Source organism: Nomascus leucogenys, chromosome 2 (assembly GCF_006542625.1).
Source record: "Nomascus leucogenys isolate Asia chromosome 2, Asia_NLE_v1, whole genome shotgun sequence".
Taxonomy (NCBI): domain Eukaryota; kingdom Metazoa; phylum Chordata; class Mammalia; order Primates; family Hylobatidae; genus Nomascus; species Nomascus leucogenys.
Window position 1 is genome coordinate 62,900,526 of NC_044382.1, and position 24,450 is coordinate 62,924,975.

Below are 24,450 nucleotides of genomic sequence, written 5' to 3' on the forward strand. Positions count from 1 at the left end.
TGTTGCAGGAGGTAGCCTTTCCTGACTAATACTCCCTCCCTTTCTCCAGTGTCTGCCCGTGCAGGGGGAAGGTGAAGGCTGAGTAGTTGAGTGATTATGCTGCTGAAAGCTCGAGATGTGGGGACTGCTTTAATGGTTTCATCAAATCTTCCTGACAGCTGGTCCCAAGGTGGGCTGGGAACTCAGGGACAAATGTCTGGGCTTCTCCATCAGCACCTATGCAGCCACCTCCCAGGCCCTTGTGTTCATCCCTGACTCCCACCACTCACAGGGTGACCTTGGGCAAGTCACCACCTATTTCAATGGGAAGGCTTCCCCAGTGGGATAGAGGGAATCATGGTGCCCCCTGCCCCATCTCACAGGGAGAGCAAATGCCGGGAAACCAAAGCAGACACTATTTTAAAGGATTTATTTTCCAGAAGTCCTGAGGGGCAAGGACAGGACAGGAGGGAGAAGGAGATCCCAGGACGCTTGAAGGCCCCGTTCATGGGCAGTAGGCAGATTAGTCCTTCTAATGCCTGTGGCAGGCAGGTTGACCCTGGGTTTGGGAGGGACACAGGGCCTGGATGACACTGAGCTGGATGCCTAGGCAGTGTCACCCCCCACACTTTCAACCTGAGCCCCACAGCAAGCCTATAAGGTGGACATTCTCACTGTGATTTGTCAGGCTGGGTTCAGGGAGTGAAATGGCCTCCTCCAGTTCCACAGCTTCAAATACCCTACAGAGCGGCACCAGGCTCCCTCAGAAAGGATCAGATACTTGTAACATTTATGTCCTTTACCTGGGACACTGCTGTCCCATACCGGCTGTATGAAAAGAATATTTCTCAACAGGAAGAGGAGGCCAGGTGCGGTGACTCATGCGTGTAATCCCAGCACTTTGGGAGGCTGAGCCAGGAGGATCGCTTGAGCCCAGGAGTTTGAGACCAGCCTGGGTAACATGGCAAAACCCCGTCTCTAAAAAATCAGCCAGAAAGGCATAGATAGACCCAAATCCCAGTCTTTAGCCTGGCCTGACCACCTGAGAATGGTCTCTACCCAGGATTCCTTCACTCAATTACACCCTACTCTTTGCCTCCTGCCACAGAGAGAGAGAGAGAGAGAGCTACGCTACCACAGCCAGCTTCCTCCCAGGGCCAGGAAAGCTCCACCTTGTCCCCCTCTCACAGTTCCTAAAATTCTTCCATTCATCCATTTGGCCTCTTAAGTATTTACTCTGTTTTCAAATACATATATAACTCCAGCTTATAATACCAAGTCAAGGGTAGTCATTCACACCATAGCATGAATTTGATTGTCAGCTATGTAAGGAAGGAGGCAGGGAAAGTGGAATGGGGGGGTACTCTGAAGAGGCCAGGCCTGGGTATTGGAGGTTGGAGGACCACCCAAAAAAAGCCTGAGGGGAGAAGGAAATGTAAGCAGACACGACACATAGGTAAAACGGGGAAGAAAGGTATGGGAGTCTCCTATTAGGAAAAAAAGGGGGAGGCTGGGTGTGATAGCTCACGCCTGTAATCTCAGCACTTTGGGAGCCCAAGGAAGGTGGATCACTTGAGGTCAGGAGTTCAAGACCAGCCTGGCCAATATGGTGAAACCTGTCTCTACTAAAAATTTAGCCGGCCGTAGTGGCACACACCTGTAATCCCAGCTACTTGGGAGGCTGGGGCGGGAGAATCGCTTGAACCCAGGAGGTGGAGGTTGTAGTGAGCCGAGATCATGCCACTGCACTCCAGCCTGGGCGACAGAGTGAGACCCTGTCATTAAAAAAAAAAAAAAGGTGGGGGTAGTGGGGAGAGGGAAGAGGCCAGGCGCTGTGGCTCACGCCTGTAATCCCAGCACTTTGGGAGACTGAGGTGGGTGGATTACCTGAGGTCAGGAGTTCGAGACCAGCCTGGCCAACATGGTGAAGCCTCGTCTCTACTAAAAATACAAAAATTAGCCGGGCGTGGTGGCGGGGACCTGTAATCCCAGCTACTCTGGAGGCTGAGGCAAGAGAATCACTTGAGCCCAGGAGGCAGAGGCCTCAATGAGCCAAGGCCACACCACTGCACTCCAGCGTGGGTGACAAGAGCGAAACTCCATCCCAAAAAAAAAAAAAAAAGGCAGTGGGGGAAGAAAGGTGAATCTGGGCAAATTTGGGGCTTCACATTGACCCAGCTGGCCCATTTCTAGTGACCTTGAGTCTCTGTATTGATATGTAACTGCCTTTTGGCAGGGAGAGGGGAGGGACATTAGTTTTATTGATTTTGTCTGCAGCCACTTTCTGGTCTCTGATTCTGAGCCGGGGCCTGTCTGCAGGGCTCTATGCTAGAGGCTTGGAGACTAGAGTAACTTAGCTAGAAACCTTGGTCCAACTAGTGGGAAGGTTGGGGAGACAACCCCCAAATCCCAAGAATCTGCGGAGACTGTGACTAGGGTTATTAAGAGGGGACAGAGGGCCAGGGGACATCTAATACATGAAATGGAATTACCAGCTGCTTGGGCGAGCAATGACTTGGAAGGCTGGTGGGGCTACACCTGTGCAGGTGGTGGGACTTTCTGGGTGTCAGCAACATCCCAGACAAAGACCCAGAAGTGGGATGTGTAGTATGGGTTTGGAGAACAGGGAGCTAGAACCCAACATGCATGAAGGGAAGTGGGCAGGCTGGAGACAGAGATGGAACCCAGATCCAGAGGGCTGCATGCCAGGCTTGGGACCTCAGCTTAGGGCAGTGGGGAGTCATGGAAGGGTTTAAGCAGGGGAATCGATGATGGGAACAGGACCCTCTGGCTGCAGGGAGGGAGGCAGAGGATGGGTTAGAAGGGTCAGGGGGAGATGGGAGTGACAGCATGGAGGTGACCAAGGGTGACAGCCACAGGGATGGAGATCAGGGAATGCAGATAGTTGGCAAAGGCTTCTGGCGGGGAGCAGCTGTAATGGCAGGGAGGTAGGGCTCCTGAGCCTTCCTGGAGGAGCCAAGGCCACGGTCATCAGAGTAGGCTCTTCATTGGCTCAGCTTATTGAGAATCATCTTCACCCAGGACACTCTGGGATCGGCACAGATCTCCTTATCCCTGAAGGTTAGCAACCTGGAAGGAGGAGACCCCAGGGACAATGCAGCAACATTAGCACGCAGCAAGGATGCCACACCCTTGGGAGCTTAGCATTTATGAGCCACCTACTTTATGCAGGGCTCAGCATTTATCAGTCACCTACTACACATGACATTATCTGCTAAATAGAGTGGCTCAAAATTTACAAGCCACCTGTGGTGTGAAAAGAATATTTCTCAAGAGGAAGAGGAGGCCAGGAGCTCACACCTGTAATCCCAGCACTTTGGGAGGCCGAGGCAGGAGGATTGTTTGAGCCTAGGGGTTTGAGGCCATCCTGGGCAACATGGCAAAACCCTGTCTCTACAAAAACATACAAGTCAGCCAGGCATGGTGACATCTGCCTGTGATCTCAGCTACTTGGGAGGCTGAGGTGGGAGGATTGCTTGAGCTGAGGAGGTCAGGCTGCAGTGAGCCCAGATATCTGCTCCACTGTACTCCAGCCTAGGCAACAGAATGAGACCCTGTGTCAAGAAAAAAAAAAAAAAAAAGGAAGAGGCAGCAAGGACTTCCAGGACCCTCAGCTCTTTAGTCCCAGCCTTGAGTTCCAGATCAGGCCATGAAATAGAATCCCCAAGAGTTGGGTTTTGTTTTTGGTTTTGTTTTTGTTTTCTTTTTATTTTTTGAGATGGAGTCTCTGTCACCCAGGCTGGAGTGTAGTGGTACGACGTCGGCTCACTGCAATCTCCACCTCCCGGGTTCAGGCGATCCTCCTGCCTCAGCCTCCCGAGTAGCCAGGATTACAGGTACCCACCACAACGCCCAGCTAATTTTTGTATTTTTAGTAGAGCTGGGTTTTCACCATGTTGGTCAGGCTGCTCTTGAACTCCTGACCTCAAGTGCCTGTCTCGGCCTCCCAAAGTGCTGGGATTACAGGAATGAGCCACTGCACCAAGCCAGAATCCCCAAGAGTCTTGTAATATCACTTAACTACTCTCAGACTCAAGACACATTCTTTCTAGGGTCCCTTCTGGCTCAAAATCCAGTGATCACATACGATTTGATTGATTGATTGATTGATTTTAGAGACAGGGTCTCACTCTATTGCCCAGGCTTGTCTTGAACTCCTGGCCTCAAGTGATCCTCCCAACTCAGCCTCCCAAAGTCCTGAGACTACAGGTGTAAGCCACTGCACTCAGCCTTTTTTATTAAAAAAATAAAATAAAATAAAGACAGAGTCTCACTAAGTTTCCAGGCTGGCCTCAAAATCCAGGGCTCAGGCAATCCTCCTGCCTCAGCCTCTCAAGTAGCTGAGAGGCACTACCGTGCCCAGCAATTGAGCATCTATTATGTGCCAGACATTGAGCTCTTCACCTTCCTCTTACTATTACTGTGCCCTGTAACGCTCAAGAGGCCCCCTAACCTTTTTGTGCTCATTTCCTCACCTGTGAAAAGGGGCTCATGATGGCACCTACTGCATAGGATTGTTTCAAGGATTAAATGAGTTCACATTTATAAAGTGCTTACAGCAGTGCCAGCACTTAGCAAGCACTCTCTATGTGTTTGATAAATACCAATAAGTCAAATAAGTATAGGTTATTACTTCATTATACTGTTGGGGAAACTGAGGCTCAGAGTTAAAGAGACAAGAACTCTGGGAGGGCTTCCTGCTTCAGCCTTTTTTATTATTCACCTGCAGATCCCTCTAAGAGATGGTGTCAGCAATAAGGAGGAGGAAGATGAGAAGAAGATAATAGAGGCCCAAAGCGGGTCATGTCCCCAAACCCCAAATCTCCAGGTGTGAGATTTGGTGGGCAGCAGGTTCTGAGCAGTTGGAGAAGCAGCCAGAGAGGCTACTGCAGAGAGGGCAGGACCTGTCACCCAGCCAGGTGCAGGTGCAGGCCCCAGGCCAGGGAAAAGGAGGCAAAGAAGCCAGAGAAACAAGCAAAGGAGAACAAGAAACTCAGGAGAAAGCCCTGAACGAGGAACCAGGAGTGAGTTCTGGCTCCAGCCTGGGCAGCCTTGAACAGGTCACTGTCCCTTGCTAAGCCTGTTTCTCCATCTCTACTGTGGGAGTTGTTGAACCTCCTCATAGGATTGTTGTGAGAATTAAACCAGTTAACACGGGTAATGATCAGAACAGTGCCTGGCACTCGGGAGGCACCTTGGAAATTTTAGCTCTTAATGTTATTCTTCTGGTCAAAATGGGCTGCCTTGGACTTCTGGGAGCCTGGAGAGGATCCAAGACACTTCTGGTGTGAGCTTTTTTTTTTTTTTTTTTTTTTTTTTTTTTTTTTTTTTGAGACAGAGTCTCCCTCTGTTGCCCAGGCTGGAGTGAGGTGGAGCGATCTCGGCTCACTGCAACCTCCACCTTCCAGGTTCAAATGATTCTCCTGCCTCAGCCTCCCAAGTAGCTGGGACCACAGGCATGCACCATCACACTCAGCTAATTTTGTATTTTTAGTAGAGATGGGGTTTCACCATGTTGACCAGGCTGATCTCGAACTCCTGACCTCAAGTGACCTGCCTGCCTCGGCCTCCTAAAGTGCTGGGATTACAGGCATGAGCCACCACGGCTGGTTCACCATCCATTTTTGCCCAGAACCTGGGAGCATCTTTGCTGACTCAGTGGCACTAGGTATACTCCTATACCTGCTATACCCAAATATCCTAGATGCCACAGCTACTGACTACCTACTGCCATGCCCACACTGTGGTGGCACCCTGTTCGCTCAGCTCTGCATCCTCAGAATCTGACATGTTGCCTGGCACCTAGTAAGCACCTGATGATATTTGCTAAATGATCACATTATTTTTGTTTGTAGTCCACCCAAGCCCGAACTGAGTCATCTCTTCCAGCCAAGCCATCCTGGCAGGCATCCGGTAGCCCTGCCACATCCCTCTCATCCCTGGGTGTGTCCCACCCACCAGCACCTGGGCCATCCCAGGCTGTACCCGTGAGGCCCACCAAGGCCCTGTGGCCCCAGCTCCCTACTCACACCACGCCAGGCCTCGGGCAGGAGTCTGAGGTCCAGTAGAAGTGTTTCACCACACGCAGGGGCAGACGGTAACGGACATAATCACGGCAGCAGACGCTGTCTTCCATGTTGGCGCCGTAGGGGCCTAGGGGAGGGGCGCCCAGTGAATTCACAAGCTGGAGCCCAGAGAGGTCACCCTCAGCCCCAGCCCCTGATCTCGGCTTCTCCAGGCTCCAGGAAAGAGATGCAGTTTTTCTGTTCTCATGTGGAAGGATGGTGACCAGAGGATTCTGAGCCCTCCAACACCCTACCCTTGGAGCTTCTGAGAAGCCACTTAGGGTCCAATGTCTACACTCTAGGACAGTCAGCTCTAGGAGCAGGGATTCAGAACAACTAAGCATCAGCTGTAGCCTGAGGCCTAATTTCCTCCTCTGACCAAAGGGGTAATTACAGTACCAGCTTCAGAGGTCTTTAATGCATGAAAAGCGCTCAGAAAGCCCAGCAGCTGGGAACAATTCTTGTTTATAGCTGCCCGACCCCACTCCAGTGCTCACTCCTCCACCCAACACAGCACAAGTATAGAGTGGGGTGGAGAAGAGGAGTCAGGAATCCATGATGAGGACAGGTTTTGGACAAAAATGAATAGTGAGCCCAGAGCAGTGGCTCATGCCTGTAATCCTAACACTTAGGGAGGCCAAGATGGGAGTTTCACTTGAGGTCAGGAGTTCGAGACAAACCCGGTCAGCATGGTGAAACCCCATCTTTACTAAAAATACAAAAATTAGCCGGGCATGGTGGCGGGTGCCTATAATCCCAGCTACTCAGGAGGCTGAGGCAGGAGAATCACTTTAACTCCAGAGGTGGCGGTTGCAGTGAGCCGAGACTGCGCCACTGCACTCCAGCCTGGGCAACAGAGACTCCATCTCAAAAAATAAATAAATAAAATGAAATAAAAATTAAATTTAGGCTAGACGCAGTGGCTCATGCCTGTAATCCCAGCACTTTGGGAGGCCGAGGTGGGAGGATCATCTGAGGTCAGGAGTTTGAGACCAGCCTGGCCAACATGGTGAAACCCTGTCTCCACTAAAAATACAAAAATTAGCTGGGCGTGGTGGTGCATGCCTGTAATCCCAGCTACTCAGGAGGCTGAGGCAGGAGAATCGCTTGAACCTGGGAGGTGGAGGTTGCAGTGAGCCAAGATTGCACCACTGCACTCCAGCCTGGGCAGCAAGAGCGAAACTCTGTCTCAAAAAATAAAATAAAATATAACAAAATAAATAAAAATAATAATAACATTTTAAAAAATGGATGGCGGGAGGGCAGCACCAGCTTTCCAAGGGAGAGCCCCTTGCCCCAACCCTGCCTTCCCCGACTCAGACCTGACCCTTAGAAGCTCCTCACCCACACCCCCAGGGCCCTATGATTGAGTTTTCTGGGGCAGGAGATCCTGAGACTATTCCCACCACAATCTCCAACCCAGCTGAGACAGATCCTAGACTCCAAGCCTTCGAGACTGCCCATTCAACAGACTTGTAAACTGAGGCCCAGAGAAGCGCTGCAACTAGCCGAAGGCCACAAGAGCCAACAGCAGACTGAGGTCTTCTGCTCTCGGTCCAGTGCTTGTCCAAGACATGAGGAAGACACCCCACTGTCCTCCCTGGCCTCTGTAGGGGGCCTTCCTGCTCCCCAGACTCACCTGCCTCAGTTGCTTGAAGCACCACAGCAAGGAGGACGAGGACAACCAGGAGCGTGGCCTGTAGGCGAGCCATGTTCTGTCCTGTATGTCTCAGCCCAGGTGTCTGCAAAGGGACATAGGAAGACCTGCTATTTAAGGTGCTGGATCCACCCACAAGCTTCACTTACTTACCTCTTAGTCACCGGGGTGCCCAGAGTCACTTGACATTCACATCTCAAAAGGAGAACTACCTCCCACTTCCTCCAAAGTGGAGAAATTCTCTTTGGTGGGGAACCACTCAGAGGGGACCCCCCCTCAACTCTGTCCTCTCCTCTGGTTTCAGACAGACTTGTAAAATCCCCCTCTTAGAGGCTTGTGCTCCCCAGGGTCTCTGCGCTGTGTGGCCTTGGCCATGTCTGGGTGTCTCTGGGACTTGGTTTCCCCATCTGGAAATGGGGGAGATGGTTTCACAGCTCTGTTGACTTCACTGATTGTAAATCAAGTGAGAACGTGGACCAACCCTCACCTAGAATTGAGGCCTGTCTTGTACCCTTAATGACGGCATTACTGATCTCTCTTCAATGGGAGAGGCCTATGGACCCATTGACCCATCGCCAGCCTCTTCTGGGGCTTCTCGCGAAGTCCACATTTGGGCCAGGTCGTGGATTTCTCAACGGTTTATGGAAAGCATCCACCCACACTTCTATCCTGCCTGATCTTCCTTCCCAGTGGCTGCTGGGCTCTCCCTGTCCCACTCCCGTCTCAGTCCCTCACCATGTCCATGTCCCTTTGATTCTGCTTCCTAAATCTCTCTCAGATGTGCTCCTTCTCTCCAACCCCACTGTCTCTGCCCAGTCCAGGCCACCTCCACCTCAGGCTGGGATGCTGGCCCCCTGAATGCCATCCCTACTCTGCAGCAGCCAGCGTGAGCGGTCCAGAGCTACACACTCTCTCTCCTGCTTCAAAACCCTGCTGTGGCTCCCCATTCACCTAAGGGCAGGGCCCGGGCTCCTGTCTGTGGCCTTCAAGGCCGTTTCCGGACAGGCCTTTCTCCACTGGTCTCCCTCCCCTGAGGGATCACACCACACTCCTCACACTTCCTCAAAAGGGACTGCGGCCTGTCCCTGGCCTTTAATGTCACTTTCCACATCTCTACCGCATAAACTCCTACTTATGCGTCAAAGCTGTTTGAAATGTCATGTCCTTGGTAAGCACACCCTCTCAGGACTTCAAAGCCTTCTAGGGGACCTGGAATGTGGCCCTGAGCAGACTGGGTCAGGTTTTCTCTTTCTCAAGCCCCTCCCTAGAAGCCAGACTCCAAGCTCTAGGAGGCTGGGGTCTCCCTTCATTTTTCTTGGCATTCCCAGGGCTCTCTGAGGATCAGGCACATGGTGGGTGCTCAGAACACATGGGCTGGGTGCGGTGATTCATGACTGTAATCCCAGCACTTTGGAAGGCCCAGGCAGGTGGATCACCTGAGGAATTCAAGACCAGCCTGGCCAACATGGAGAAACTCCATTTCTACCAAAAATACAAAAATTGGCCGGGCATGATGGCATGCGCCTATAATCCCAGCTACTTGGGGGGCTGAGAGGCAGGAGAATCGCTTGAATCCGGTGAAAGGCAGAGGTTGCAGTGAGCCAAGATTGCGCCACTGCACTCTAGCCTGGGCGAGAGAATGAGAGTCCATCTCAAAAAAAAAAAAAAGAACACATCTAATGAAGGAGGAAACCGAGGTTCAGAGAAAGAGAGGACTTGCCCAGTTCACACAGCCACACAGAGGCTACGCCAGGCCTGGAACTCAGAACTTGGGACTCCGTGTATAAAGGGACCCATCCATTCATCCAATTCCTTCATTCAGCAAATATTTATTGAATGCTGTGGTAAACAGAATAATGGCCCCCCTAAATGTCCACATTCTAATCCCCAAAACCTATGAATATGTTACCTTTCATGGTAAAAGGACTTTGCAGATGTGACTGTTTAGGGTTTAGGATTTTTGTTGTTGTTGTTGTTTTAGCAGCAGGATCTCACTGTGTCACACAGGCTGGAGTGCAGTGGTGCAATCACAGCTCACTGAAGCCTTGACCTCCTGGGCTCAAGCGATCCTACTGCCTCAGCCTCTCAAGTAGCTGGGACTACAGGTGTGTGCCACCACGCCCTGCTCATTTTTATTTCTTGTAGAGATGGGGGTCTCACTATGTTGCCAGGGCTGGTCTTGAACTCCTGGCCTCAAGCAATCCTCCTATCTCGGCCTCTTGAAGTGCTAGGATTATGGGTGTGAGCCACCATACCTGACCTAGGATCTTTAAAGAGGGAGATTTATTGGATTATCTAGACAGGCCCAAGGCAATCACAGAGTTATTTCAAGAGGGAGGCAGTGGGTCAGAGTCAGAAGAGATGATGGATGACAGAGCAGAGGTCCCAGTGATGTGGAACTGTGAACCCAGGGATGCAGGCAGGCTGGAGAAGCTGGAAGAGGCAAGGAAACAGATTCTCCCCTAGAGACTCCAGAAAGAACTTATCCCTCCCTACACCTTGATTTTAGTCTACTGAGACTGATTTAGGACTTCTGACCTCCCAGGCTATTGGATAATAAATTTGTGATGTTTTAAGCCACCAAGTTCATGGTCATTTGTTACAGCAGCCAGAGGAAGCTCATACAAGCACCTACTATGTGCCAAGTGCACTGCCAGAGCCTGGGAAGGCAGCCTGAACAGGAGAGTAGGGGCCCCTGCTCTCATGGAGTTTGTCTTCCACAACAGACAAACGTGGCAAACAAGGTAATGTCAGGCTGGGAGGAACACCGGGAAGCGAATGAAATAAAGAAGCAGCTTTGGGATAGGCAGTCAGGAAAGGCCTCTAGAAGGGGGTGACATTTCAGCTGAAATTCAAAGATAGAAAGGAGGCCAGGCACGGTGGCTCATGCTTGTAATCCCAGCACTTTGGGAGGCTGAGGCAGGCAGATCACTTGAGGTCAGAAGTTCAAGACCAGCCTGACCAACATGGTGAAACCTCATCTCTACTAAAAATACAAAAATTAGCCGTACGTGGTGGCATGCACCTGTAATCCCAGCTACTTGGGAGGCTGAGGCAGGAGAATCCCTTGAACCCGGGAGGCAGGCAGAGATTGCAGTGAACCGAGATCGCACCATTGTACTCCAGCCTGGGTGGCAGAGCGAGACTCCATCTCAAAAAAAAAAAAAAAAAAAAAAGATAGGAAGGAGCCTGCCAGGGAAAGACACAGCAGATGCAAAGGCCCAGACAGAGTGAGAGGGCTGAACAGCTGAGACAGAGTGGGTAGAGACAGAATGGGTAGAGATGCAGAGCACAGCTGAGTGGAGAGGCTGGCAGGCAGGGACCGCAGGGTTTCTCTGAGCTCCTGCTAGGATGCAATCTGAAGTGCATGGCATCACCTCGGAGGACCTCTTTTCAAAAGTCATGACCCAGGACCAGCCACAAAAGAACAAACACTGTATGATTCCACTGCTTTGGGGAACCTGGAATAGTCACATTCACAGAGACAGAAGGCAAAATCGTGGTTGCCAGGGGCTGGAGGTGGGGGAATGGGCATTAGTGTTTCACGGGGACACAGTCTCCATTTTGCAAGATGAAAGTTCTGGAGGTGGATGGTAGTGATGATTGCACAACAATGTGAATGCACTTAATTCCACTGAACTGTACACTTAAAAATGGTTACAATGGTAAATGTATGTGATTCATATTTTTACCGTTTTTTAAAAGGTGCTCCCCTACAATCAAATCAAGGCCCTAGTATTAATTATCAGTTGACAAGAAATACAGGGGCTAGAGGAAAAAGATAAATGGCCCTGTGAGGAAGCAATCAGACAACCCCAGAAGGTGGAATCTTCCAGATGCTCTTCAGGATAACTGTCCTCAGATCATCAAAAAGTTAATGTTGGTCTGGTGCGGTGGCTAAAGCCTGTGAGCACTTTGGGAGGCCCTGGCAGGTGGATCACTTGAGGTCAGGAGTTTGAGACCAGCCTGGCCTGCATGATGAAACCCTATCTCTACTAAAAATACAAAAATTTAGCTGGGTGTGGTGGTGCATGCCTGTAGTCCCAGCTACTTGGATGGCAGAGGCATGAGAATCACTTGAACCTGAGAAGAGGAGGTTGCAGTGAGCCGAGATCACGCCACTGCACTCCAGCCTGGGCAACAAAGTGAGACTCTGTCTCCAAAATTTAAAAAAAAGTTAATGTTGTTTTTAAAAATAATAAAGTGAATAGAGCATTTAAGATTAAAAGAGGCTTAAGAGACATAACAGCCAAATGCAATACATGGACCTTGATTGAATCCTAGTTTTGAAAAAACAGTCAGGGCACAGTGGCTCATGCCTGTAATCCCAGCACTTTGTGGGTCTGAGGATCGCTTGAGGCCAGAAGTTTAATACCAGTCTGGGCAACATGGTGAAAACCCCTCTCTACAAAAAATACAAAAAAATTAACCGAGTGTAGTGGCATGCGCCTATAGTTCCAGCTACTCGGGAAGCTGAGATGGGAGGATCACTTGATCCCAACAGGCAGAGGTTACAGTGAGCCAAGATCACACCACTGCACTCCAGCCTAGGTGACAGAGTGAGACCCTATCTCAGAAAAGAAAAAGAAAAAACAAGGGGCCAGGCACAGTGGCTCATGCCTGTAATCCCAGCACTTTGGGAGGCCGAGGCAGGTGGATCACCTGAGGTCTGGAGTTCAAGGCCAGCCTGGCCAAAATGGTGAAACCCCATCTCTACTAAAAATACAAATATTAGCTTGGCGTGGCGGTGCGCACCTGTAATCCCAGCTACTCAGGAAGCTGAGGTAGGGTAATTGCTTGAACTCAGGAGGTGGAGGTTGCAGTGAGCCGAGATGGCACCATTGCACTCCAGTCTGAGCGACAGTGCAAGACTCCATCTCAAAAAAACAAAAAAAAAAAAAGAAAAAACAGCTCTAAAAGATCTTTTGGGAACCAGTGGGGACATGTGAAAATGTGAATATGGGCTGAATAGTATAGTAGATATTAGTGCTTTATTGTTGATTTTCTTCTGTGTAATGTAGGAAAATGTCTTCATTCCTAGAAGATGAAGTATTTAGGGATAAAGGTCATAAAACACTGAAGTATTTAGGGATAAAGGTCATGATCACCTTACTTTCAAAGAGTTCATGGGAAAAAAAATGTGTGTAGACATATATGATATGTATGCAATATGTGTGTATACATATGTGTATGCATAACTATAGATGTATGTGCCTATCTACATATGTGTATATATATGAATATGTACGTAATATATGTGCATATATGTGTGTATAGCTACAGATGTATGTACATATCTATATATGTGTGTGTATATATATGGATGTGTATGTAGTATGTGTATATATATGTGGATGTATAACTATAGATGTATGTGCATATCTATGTGTATATATATGAATATTTATGTAATATGTGTCTGTATATGTGTGTATATATGGATGTGTATGTAGTATGTATGTGTTTATATATATGCATATGTGCATGTATAGACATAGATGTCTGTGTATATGTGTGTATAAGTGTGTATATGTGTGTGTGTGTGTGCATATCTCCCAGGGAGAGAAAGGAGACACTAAGTATATGTGGTAAACTGAGCATCAACAATGTTGCAGCTTGGCAGCGGATAAACTGGTGATCACTGAACTACTCTAAGGACTTTCCTGAATATTTAAAATGTATCATATAAAGGCAGCTGAAGGTATTGTGGGGGGGGGAAGAAAAAACAAAATAAATAAGAATAAAATGTGTCATAATAAAAACTTCGGATGGCGGAGAAGAAATCTTCTTTAAATGTGGAAGTCATCCTGTGGCCTATGGGCGGCTGTTGGAGGACTGAAAGTGCATGACAGAGAATTGGCCTGGTGGCTCTTCATCTGAACCTGGGGTTTTCTTACCGGGGCACTCCAAGGCCGAGGTCCCCCCTGGAGAGCCCCTGAGTCCCCAGGGACTCGGCAGGGCTCCAAGTCCTTGCTGCTGGCTCAGCCTTTGCAGCAGCCACCCTCCCCATCACCCCTCTCCCTGGGCTTATAAGGAAGGTAAGTCACACCTGTGGGCCAGCAACCTTTGCACCCCCAGTGCCCTTGATCTCCTGGGAGCTGGAGAAGAGGCAGGCATGGCATTCAATGCCATGGCCAAAAAGGACACGGGGAACCAGCTTTCAAAGAAAGGAAAGGGGAGTTCCTCTTGGGGCTGCAGGTGGGGAATCACCAGAGACACAGAGGGCAGCTGTTGCTGATGGGAGTGTCTTCTCTCCTCCTGTCAGGTGTTTTATGCTGGTGTTATCCTTCTGTCTACGCTGCAATGTGTGGAAAGCTCCCAGATCTAACCCTCTTTTCCTCAACCTTCCTTCTTCTTTTGTTTAAATTAATGTGCTTATTAAAAATACATTAAGGTAGAAACAACCCAAATGTCCATCAGCTGATGAGTGGATACAAAAAATGTGGTATATGTATGATCCAGGAATCCCACTGCAGGGTATTTATCCAAAAGGAAGGAAATCTGTATATCAAAAGATGTCATACACCCATGTTTATTGCAGCACTGTTCACAATAGCCAAGATATGGAATCAACCTAAGTGTCCACCAGTGGAGGAATGGATTACAAGAATGTGGTATATATACACAATGGAATGCTATTTAGCCATAAAAAAGAATGAAATCCCATCGTTTGCAGCAACATGGATGGAACTGGAGGTCCTTATGTAAAGTGGAATAAGCCAGGCACAGAAAGACAAATATCATATGTTCCCACATATGTGGGAGCTAAAAAGTTGATCCCATGGAGGTAGAGAGTACAATGATGGGTTACCAGAGGCAAGGGAGAGGTATGGGGGGGATAAACGGTAATTGGTTAAGAAGTAAACAATACAGTTGGTTAGAAGGAGTAAGTTCTAGTATTTGATAGTATAGTGGGGAGATTACAGTTAAAAATAATGTATCGTATATTTCAAAATAGCTGGAAAAGATTTATATATATATATTCTTTTTCTTTTTGAGGCGGAATCTCACTCTGTCACCCAGGCTGAAGTGCAGTGGCACGATCTTGACTCACTGCAAGCTCCACCTCCCGGGTTCATGCCATTCTCCTGCCTCAGCCTCCTGAGTAGCTGGGACTACAGGCACCCGCCACCATGCCCAGCTAATTTTTTTTTTTTTGTATTATTAGTAGAGATGGGGTTTCATTGTGTTAGCCAGGATGGTCTCGATCTCCTGACCTCATGATCTGCCCGTCTTGGCCTCCCAAAGTGCTGGAATTACAGGTGTGAACCACTGCGCCTGGCCTGGAAAAGATTTATAATGGTCCCAACATAAAGAAATGATAAGCTGGGCACTGTGGCTCACGCCTGTAATCCCAGCACTTTGGGAGGCTGAGGTGGGCCGATCATGAGGTCAGGACATCGACACCATCTTGGCTAAGACGGTGAAACCTCATCTCTACTAAAAATACAAAAAATGAGCCGGGCGTGGTGGCAGACGCCTGTAGTCCCAGCTACTCGAGAGGCTGAGGCTGGAGAATGGCATGAACCCAGGAGGCGGAGCTTGCAGTGAGCTGAGACTGTGCCACTGCACTCCAGCCTGGGCAACAGAGCAAGACTCTGTCTCAAAAAAATAAAAAATAAAAAAAAAAGAAATGATAAATGTTCGAGGTGATGGATATCCTAATTACCTTGAGTTGATCATTACATATTGTATACAGTTATCAAAATATCACATGCACCCCCAAAATATATACAACTATGAAATCTCAATTTAAAACATAAAATATATGCGGTATATACAGGCAATAGAAAATTATTCAGCCTTACCCAGCATTTCGGGAGGCCGAGGTGGGCAGATCATTTGAGGTCCAGAGTTCGAGACCAGTCTGGCCAACATGGTGAAACCCTGTCTCTACTAAAACTACAAAAAACTAAGCCAAGCATGTTGGCGCATACCTGTAATCCCAGCCACTCGGGAGGCTGAGGCATGAGAATCGCTTGAACCTAGGAGGTGGAGGCTGCAGTGAGCCGAGATGGCGCCACTGCACTCCAGCCTGGGTGAAAGAGTGAAACCCTGTCTCAAAAAAAAAAAAAAAAAAAAAAAAAAAGAAAAAGAAAAAAAAAGAAAAGAAAATTATTCAGCTTTAAAAAGAAAAGAAATTCTAGAACCAGTCACAAAAAGACAACAGGGTATGATTCCACTAATATAAGGTACCCAGAGCAGTCAAATTCACAGAGACAGAAAGGAGAATGGTGGCTGCCAGGATGGGTCTGGGAGGTGGGGAATGGGGAGTTATTGTTTAATGGGGGTGGAATTTCATTTTGGGAAGATGAAAGCATTCTGGAAATGGAACGTGGTGATGGTTACACAACCATGTGAATGTACTTAATACCACAGACCTGTACACTTAAAATGGTTTAGATGGTAAATTTTATGTTACGTATATTTTAGCACAACAAAAATACACAACAACATATAAATGTGTATTTGCACAAGTGTATAGTTTATATGTGGAAAGATACACAAACAATCTCTATTAGCTGCCTCCAAGGACTCAGGGTAGTGGGTGGTGCAGGTGCTCAGAGGGGAAGACTTACTTTCTACCAAACGCCCTTATGTATGATTTGAACATTTTTCTATGTGCATGACTGACCTATGCAAAAAGATAAAATTTTAAATTCATGCATTACAAAAGGGGTAGAATGAAAAGCAGTTTTCCCACCTCTGAGATGCTCCTCACCCCCATGCCAGGTTTAAGTTCCTTTCATCAGAGGCAAACAGGCTTAATGATTTCTTGTTTGTCCTTCAGAAATAGGCTATGCATATTGCAAGCTTCTGTGTAAAGGAAGGAAGATGGGAAGTGAGGAGGAAGAGAGGGAGGAAGGGATGGAAGGAACGAAGTATGCAGGGGGTAAAAAGGAAGGAAGAAAGGAAGGGAGGGAGGGAAGGAAGAAAGAGGGAGGGAGGGAGGGAGGAGGGAAGGGGGAAGGATGGTGGGAGGGAAGGATGGAAGAGCGAGAGAAGGAAGGAAGAAAGAAAGGAGGGAAGAAGGAGGCAGGAAGGAAGAGCAGCAGATAAGATATACAAAAACACTGTTTTGCACCTTGCTTTTTTCACGTAAAATGCATCTATCAAAACATCTAGCCAAACCATGTTCTTTCTATTGGCTGGGTGGTTTTCCATGATATGGATATACCATAATGCCTATGGCCAGTCCCCTACTGATGGATATTTTGGGGTTTTCCAGTCTTTTTCATTTATAGAATAATGTCAAAATAACCTTCCTTGAGTGTACTTGCAAGGGGGAATGCTTCTGGTGGGCAAATTCCTGGAAGTAGGGTGGCTGGGCTTTTAAGTATCCACAGAGATTTAAAAAGAAAGCCCCTGCCCTGAACAGCTGTCTCGGAGCTTCCTCTTTTCAGCAGATGCAGGGGGTGCCCCAGGAGAGGCTCTGCATCGGGTTGGGAGGACCACTTCAACCACTGATTTCTTTCTTTCTTTTCTTTTTTTTTTTTAAGACGGTATCTTACTCTGTCGCCCAGGCTGGAGTGCAGTGTCACAGTCACAGCTCACTGCAGCCCCGATCTCCCCAGGCTCAGGTGATTCTCCCACCTCAGTTGTTGTATTTTTAGCAGATATGGGGTTTCACCATGTTGCCCAGGCTGGTCTCCCACTCCTGGGCTCAAGTGATCCACTAGCCTCAGCCTCCCAAAGTTCTGAGATTACAGGCGTGAGCCATCGCTCCCAGCCCGAGACTTTTTTTTAATAGAGATGGGGTTTCACCATGTTGCCCAGGCTGGTCTCGAACTTCTGGGCTCAAGGAATCTTCCTGCCTCCGCTTACCAAAGTGCTGGAATTACAGGCATGAGCCACCGCACCCGGTCGACATTTTCATCACCACAAAAAGAAACCCCATATCATTAACAGTCACTCCCCATTTTCCCCTATCCCCAACTTCTGGCAACCATGAATCTATTTTCTATCTCTAAGGGTTTATCTTTTATGGGTATTTCATACCTATGGAATCATATATATAATACGTGGCATTTTGTGTCTGATTTCTTTCACTTAATGTTTTCAGAGTTCATCTGTATTGTAGCATGTATCAGCACTTCATTCTTTTTCATTGCTGGATAATATTCCACTGTATGGATGGACCACATTTTGTTTATCCATTCATCAGCTAATGGGCATTTGGGCAATTTCCACTTTTTGGCTCTTGTGAATGAGTCAAATGCTCATTCACAAACAATGCTGCTACAAACAGTTGTGTGCAAGTTTTTATGTGAACATATTTTCCATTCTTTGGGGCATATATGTGGAAATGGAATTGCTGGGTCATATGGTAACTCTAGGTTTAACTTTTGGAGAACCTACCAGGCTGGTTTTGTTACTGGATTGTGCCATGCAGTTCTGGGCTCTTGGTGTCCTAACAAAGAACTGGAGGAGACACACACGGAAAGCAAAGCAAAGCAGCAACAGGGTAAGAAGTGCAGTGTCCACTCTCAGATGAGGGAGCGGACTGACCTCTGCAGATGAGATCAGCATCAGCTTGGTATAATTTGGGTCTTTTCATGAGTTTTTTTCTTCTCATCCCAAGGCTGCCTAATCTCTAGCCAGTGTTTGGCTTTTGATTGATAGATGTGTTGCTCAGTTACTTTGGGCCCTTGTGCGCTCCTGTGTCTCCTCTATCCCATAATTTTAAGTACATGCATGATATACAGCCCATATGCATGAACCTTAAGTAGCTGATAATCATGCAGGATTATGTGAAAGCTTTTTCTCTAATGCGCATGCCCATCTCTGAAGAGCTTCCCCTTAGTGGTTTGGTCTGGATCTTGCGGGCCATGGGGTCCTTGCTCACTATCTTTTTTTTTTTTTTTTTTTTTTTGAGACGAGTCTCCCTCTGTTGCCCAGGCTGGAGTGCAGTGGCACAAAATCGGCTTACTGCAACCTCCACCTCCCAGGTTCAAGTCATTCTCCTGCCTCAGCCTCCCTAGTAGCTGGGATCATAAGTGGGCACCACCATGCCCCAGCTAATTTTTTTGTATCTTTAGTAGAGACAGGGTTTCACCATGTTGGCTAGCCTGGTCTCAAACTCCTGGCCTCAAGTGATCCACCCGCCTCCGCCTCCCAAAGTGCTGGAATTACAGGTGTGAGCCACTGCCCCCTCTCTCCTTGCTCACTATTTTATCTCACTTTTGTTTTGGCTGCGGAACCTCTGCTTTTCATCTCACTTCTTGCTCATCCACCCCTTCACCTTGTTTCTGTTCTCTGCTTTTACTTATTCTGTCCTTCATCCAACTTTCAATTCCCGTTGCTATTCTCCTGCCTCATTTTCCCTATTCTCCTGCCTCATTTTCAAGGAGGTTCTACCATTTTATATGAGTGTTCTCTCTATTTCCCCACCAACCTTTGCTATTGCCTGTTCTTTTGATTACAGCTATCCGAGTGGGGGTGACATGCTGTCTCTCTGGCTTTGATTAGCATTTCCCTAATGACTAATGATGCTGAGTATCTTATCATGTGTGTATTGGACATTTGTCTATTTCCTTTGGAAAAATGTCTATTCAAGTCTTTTGTCCATTTTCCATTTTTCGGTTATGTTGTTTGTCTTTTTTGTTGTTGACTTGTAATGGTTCTTCATGTATTTTGATATTAGATCTCTATCAGATGTATTATTTACACATATTTTATTCTTTGGGTTGCCTTTTCACTTTATTGATAACGCCTTTGGAGCACAAAACCTTTTCACTTGGATAATATCCAATTATCTATTGTTTCTTTGGTTACTTGTGCTTTAGATATTATATCTAAGAAACGGTTGTCTAACCCATGGCCATGAAGATTTGCTCCTATGTTTTCTTCTAAGAGTTTTATATTTTGATTCATTTTGAGTTACATTTGGTAAATGATGTGAGTGAGGGATCCAACTTTAGTCTTTTGCATGTGGATATCCAGTTATGTCAGGTTATTTATTGAAAAGACTATTCTTTCCACCATTGAATTATCTCGGCACTCTTATCAAAAATCAACTGCCCATAAATGTATTCATTTATTTCTGGACTCTCAATTTCTACACAATCTTTTTTTTTTTTTTTAAGAGACAAGGAGCTTGCTCTGTTGCCCAGGCTTGCAGTGGTGCAATCACATCCTTGAACTTCTGGGCTCAAGCCATCCTCTCTTCTCAGCCTCCTGAGTAGCTGAAACTATAGGCATGCAGCACTGTACCAGGCTAATTTTATCGTTTGTTTGTTGTTGGAAAGACAGGGTGTCACTTTGTTGCCCAGACTGGTCTCAAACTCCTGGGCTAAAGCGATCCTCCCACCTCAGTCTCCCAAAGTGCTGGGATTACAGGTATGAGCCCACACCCAGTCCACAATCTTGATTACAGTCCTTCATAGTAATTCCCTCCTCCTAGGTCTTCTTATTTTTTTAATTTTCAAGCAAATCTTTCAAATATACAGAAAAGTAAAACAAATCTTGGGATCCACAACCTAGATTGAACAGCAGTTAACATTTTACTATCTTTTGGTTCACTAAGAAATAAAATATTTTAGATAGAGCCAGGATGGTAGCTCGTGCCTGTAATCCCAGCACTTTAAGAGGCCAAGGGGGGCAGATTGCTTGACCTCAGGAGTTCAAGACCAGCTTGGGCGACATAGTGAGATCTCGTCTCTACAAAAAATAAAATAAAATAAAATAAAATAAAGAAATAAAGTATTTTAGATACAACCAGAGCTACCCTACCCCTACCCCCACCCATTTCCCCTCCCTATCTCTTTTTGGGTAACCACAAAACCACCTAGGAAGTCACTGGCGTCCTTCCCAAGGATGTCATTGCACTTTTATAGTCTTATGAATAAGACATAGCACTGTTCTGTGGGCCTTAGTATTTTACGTAGGCAGCATCACATAGGATGTAACCTTTTACAACCTGCATGTTTTGTTCACGCTTATCTTTGTAAGATTTTTCTCCATGTTGATCCACATGAATCTAGTCCATTCATTTTTACTTTGAAGCAAGTTCTATTCTGGTTTCATCCATTGTTTATTCCTGGATTCCCCTGTCAGTGAATATTTGATTGTTTCCAGATTTTCACTATTACTTGTAGTTCCATAATGAATGGACATTCCAGTGTGCACCTTCTTGTTCCCTTCATCTTTTTGTTTATTTTTGGCTCTAAACTTGGTTATCCACTGAGGGACTTGCTTCCCCTGCAGGCTTCTAAGAGGTGGCTATTATCTCCTCAATAGCTGTTCTACTGTTGGGCTGGGGATAGAAGAGGCATTGCCCCTTGCTCTTTATAGCTACTTCCAAACCACACATTTTTCCTCCCTAAAATCCCCAGCTTCTTTCCTTAGTTTAATTTTTTTAAAAAATAGAGACAGGGTCTCACTATCTTGCCCAGGCTGGTCTTGAACTCCTGGCCTCAAGTGATCCTCCTGCCTCAGCTTCCCAAAGTGCTGGGATTACAGGTGTGAGTCACCTCACCCAGCCCCACAGCTTCTTTGAAATGCAAGTCACCACTTTACCATCCATTGCTCCCTCCGGTTGCAGCCATCTACACACCCCTGTCATTCCCCCTCCTTCCATGTCTGTTACAGCTCCCAGCTTATAGTCATTCTCTCCAACATGATTCTGACACAATCATGATTTCCTTTTGGGGGTGTGTGTGAACATGTTTTAATTGCAGGATTCTTAGATATAGTGGTTAATCCATTGCTCACAATTCCTTACTAACTAAGAGTGCCTCATGCTGGAAACACACGCCCTCCCCTTACATTACATTAAACTCAGGTGATCACATCTCTTTTTTTAATTAATTAATTTTTTTATTTTTGAGACGGAGTCTTGCTCTGTCACCCAGGCTGGAGTGCAGTGGTGCCATCTTGGCTCACTGCAAGCTCTGCCTCCCGGGTTCACACCGGTTTTCTCCTGCCTCAGCCTCCCAAGTAGCTGGGACTACAGGCGCCCGCCACCACGCCCGGCTAATTTTTTGTATTTTTAGTAGAGATGGGGTTTCACCGTGTTAGCCAGGATGGTCTTGATCTCCTGATCTTGTGATCCGCCCGCCTCGGCCTCCCAAATTGCTGGGATTACAGGTGTGAGCCACCACACCTGGCTGATCACATCTCTTTAACACAGAGTTCTTGTGTTAAAAGATTCTCATCTTTGTTAAGCCAAGACTGTGGTGCAGAAGGAATATTTCATTAGCTGAAGTCACTACTATTCGCTAGAAACATCCATTACTTTAGAATACTTCAACTATAAAATACATTGAATTTTCATGTATCTTAACCATACACATGTGTAATTAACACTAAATGCAGTTCAGTCATTAAAAAGTAAGATTCTGGGTTGGGTGCACTGGTTCACGCCTGTAATCCCAGCACTTTGAAAGGCCGAGGCAGGAGGATCACTTTAGGCCAGGAGTTCGAGACCTTAGCCTGGGCAATATAGCGAGATGCTATCTCTACAAAAGAATTTAAAAATCAGCTGGGCGTGGTGATGCATGCCTGTAGTCCCAGCTATTTGGGAGGCTGAGGCAGGAGGATTGCTAGAGCCCAGGAGGTCAAGGCTGCAGTGAGCTGTGATCGCACCACTGCACTCCAGCCTAGGCAACAGAGCAAAACCCTGTCTCAAAAAAGAAAAAGAAAAAAGACATTCTGGGAGCAGACTACAAATATACAATCGGGCTGAATTCCCCAGGTAAGACCCTCTGCGTTATAAATTAATTGCTAATACCAAACTGAGAGCTCGGTGACCCACACAGTGTACAGCTAGGAAAGCAAACGAGGCCCTCATGTCTCGGAGCCACATGGTGATTTCAGTAACCAGCCTTTCTGTCCCATGGTCTCCTTTCCTCCCATGAGCTTGTCCTCCACCTGCCTCAGGCCCTCACTCCCAAGGTCATACCCTGAACCATGTCATTACCAGTAACTGCCCTTGCATAATCTCAACATAAAACACCCCACTCTCCAACCACCACCATCTGTCTGTCCAGCTCATTGCCTTGAGCATCCAACTCCAATAGTCCTTTAGGCTCACCCAGGCTGATCCTGCCCTTTTCCTTTGCCTCTCCTTCACGTCCTTAATTGTCACCTTGCTAAGCTCCCAACTTCCGTGGGAGCTTCTTCCCAAATAACTTCAACTCTCATTCCTGCTAACTCCTGGTAAAACCGGAATCCGGAAAATCTAACTCTCCACCAACTCTGCACCTGCCACAGCGCAGCTGACATGGCTGGAGAAAACCACCCAGTGACGCTAATGGCAATCCAAGATCACTCACCTCAGTGCCACCCAAAAGTCCCACTGCGTTTCCCTGACTCATTTGCTCTCCCACTCTCTTTGACTATTTCATACTTTCCTCTCTCCACTCAAACCCTCAAACTCCTCCTCACTGATCTGCACTTGAAACCTGTGACCCTGATTCTCATGTCCCCGAGAAAGGAGAAGTTACCAGAAGACCACACCCACCTGCAACCATCGCATCTGCCCACTGCATTTTCCTTGTTCCTCACTCAAGGATAAGCTTGTCCAACCCAAGGCCTGTGGGTCGCATGAGGCCCAGGACAGCTTTGAATGTGGCCCAACACAAATGAGTAAACTTTCTTAAAACAGGATATTTTTTGGGCGATTTTTTTTTTTTTAGCTCATCAGCTATCACTAGTGTTAGTGTATTTTATGTGTGGCCCAAGACAATGCTTCTTCTTCCAATGTGGCCCAGGGAAGTCAAAAGTTTGGACACCCCTGAAGAACATCACTCCTCAATTCTCCTGTTTCTTTCCTGCATCATCAATCTCCTCCTTTCTACTGTATCATTCTCTCTCTCTCTCTTTTTTTTTTTTTTTTTTGAGATAGAGTCTCGCTCTCTTGCCCAGGCTAGAGTGCATTGGTGCAATCTCGGCTCACTGCAACCTCTGCCTCCCGGGATCAAGCGATTCTCCTGCCTCAGCCTCCCGAGTAGTTGGGATTACAGGCACACACCACCACACCTGGCTAATTTTTGTATTTGTTTTTAGAGGCGGAGTTTCACTTTGTTGGCCAGGCTGGCCTTGAGCTCCTGACCTCAAGCGATCCACCTGTCTCAGTGTCCCAAAGTGCTCGGATTACAGGTGTGAGCCACCACGCCCCGCCCTACCGTATCATTCTCACTGGCATGCAACAAACCAGTAATTCTCCCATCTTAAGAAAACAGTGCATTAGGAAAACAGATCCCACATCCCCTTCCGGGTGCTGGACCTTTACAGTAAAACTCAAAAGAACAGTCAATACTTGCTATCATCAATTCTCCTTTTCCTTGTCTCTTCATTCCAATTCCGATTGCAAATACTTCTTAGGAATTCCTTGGGATGGCAGAGTCACGAGAGGAAGATCCACTTCAGAGAGGGGAGAGATGAAACCCTGGAGCACACTTTATTCCTGAGGTTCTAATAGGGGAATAAGAAAATACTTATGGTTTATGTGAGAGAAATTGTTGAACACGTGAAGGATATAAATGTCTTCTGTAGTTAAAAAAGGAACCATTGGAATCAGGTAAACTAGCATGTATTAGATAATGTAACGTCAGATGTCATAACAAACAAACCTCAAATTGTATAATGGCTCAGATACAGTAAGTTTATGTTTCACCACATAAAGTCCAAAACAGATGTTCCTGATTAATGGGCAGCTCTTCTCCAAGTGGTGGTTCAGGCACCCGGACTCCTCCCATTTGTGGTTCTGCTGTTGTTAACAGATCG

General features: G+C 47.1%; 1 protein-coding gene across 1 annotated transcript; it reads right to left on the bottom strand.

Annotated features, from left to right (window-relative positions):
* Positions 1-393: 393 nt before the first annotated feature.
* CCL22 (C-C motif chemokine ligand 22) lies at positions 394-7,805 on the bottom strand. Its single transcript, XM_003263096.4, has 3 exons — positions 7,705-7,805; positions 6,030-6,153; positions 394-3,069 (listed from the first exon to the last, which is right to left on the bottom strand). Exons 1-3 carry the CDS (start codon positions 7,775-7,777, stop codon positions 2,985-2,987), a joined length of 282 nt encoding a protein of 93 aa, XP_003263144.2. The 5' UTR covers positions 7,778-7,805; the 3' UTR covers positions 394-2,984.
* Between the last annotated feature and the right edge of the window lie 16,645 nt (positions 7,806-24,450).

Coding starts and splice junctions, on each gene's coding strand:
- CCL22 (XM_003263096.4), bottom strand. CDS start 7,777: ATGGCTCGCCTACAGGCCACGCTCCTGGTTGTCCTCGTCCTCCTTGCT. Junction 6,154..7,704: donor GCTTCAAGCAACTGAGGCAG/GTGAGTCTGGGG, acceptor CCCCTCCCCTAG/GCCCCTACGGCGCCAACATG. Junction 3,070..6,029: donor TGCCCGAGGCCTGGCGTGGT/GTGAGTAGGGAG, acceptor TCCTCCTTCCAG/GTTGCTAACCTTCAGGGATA.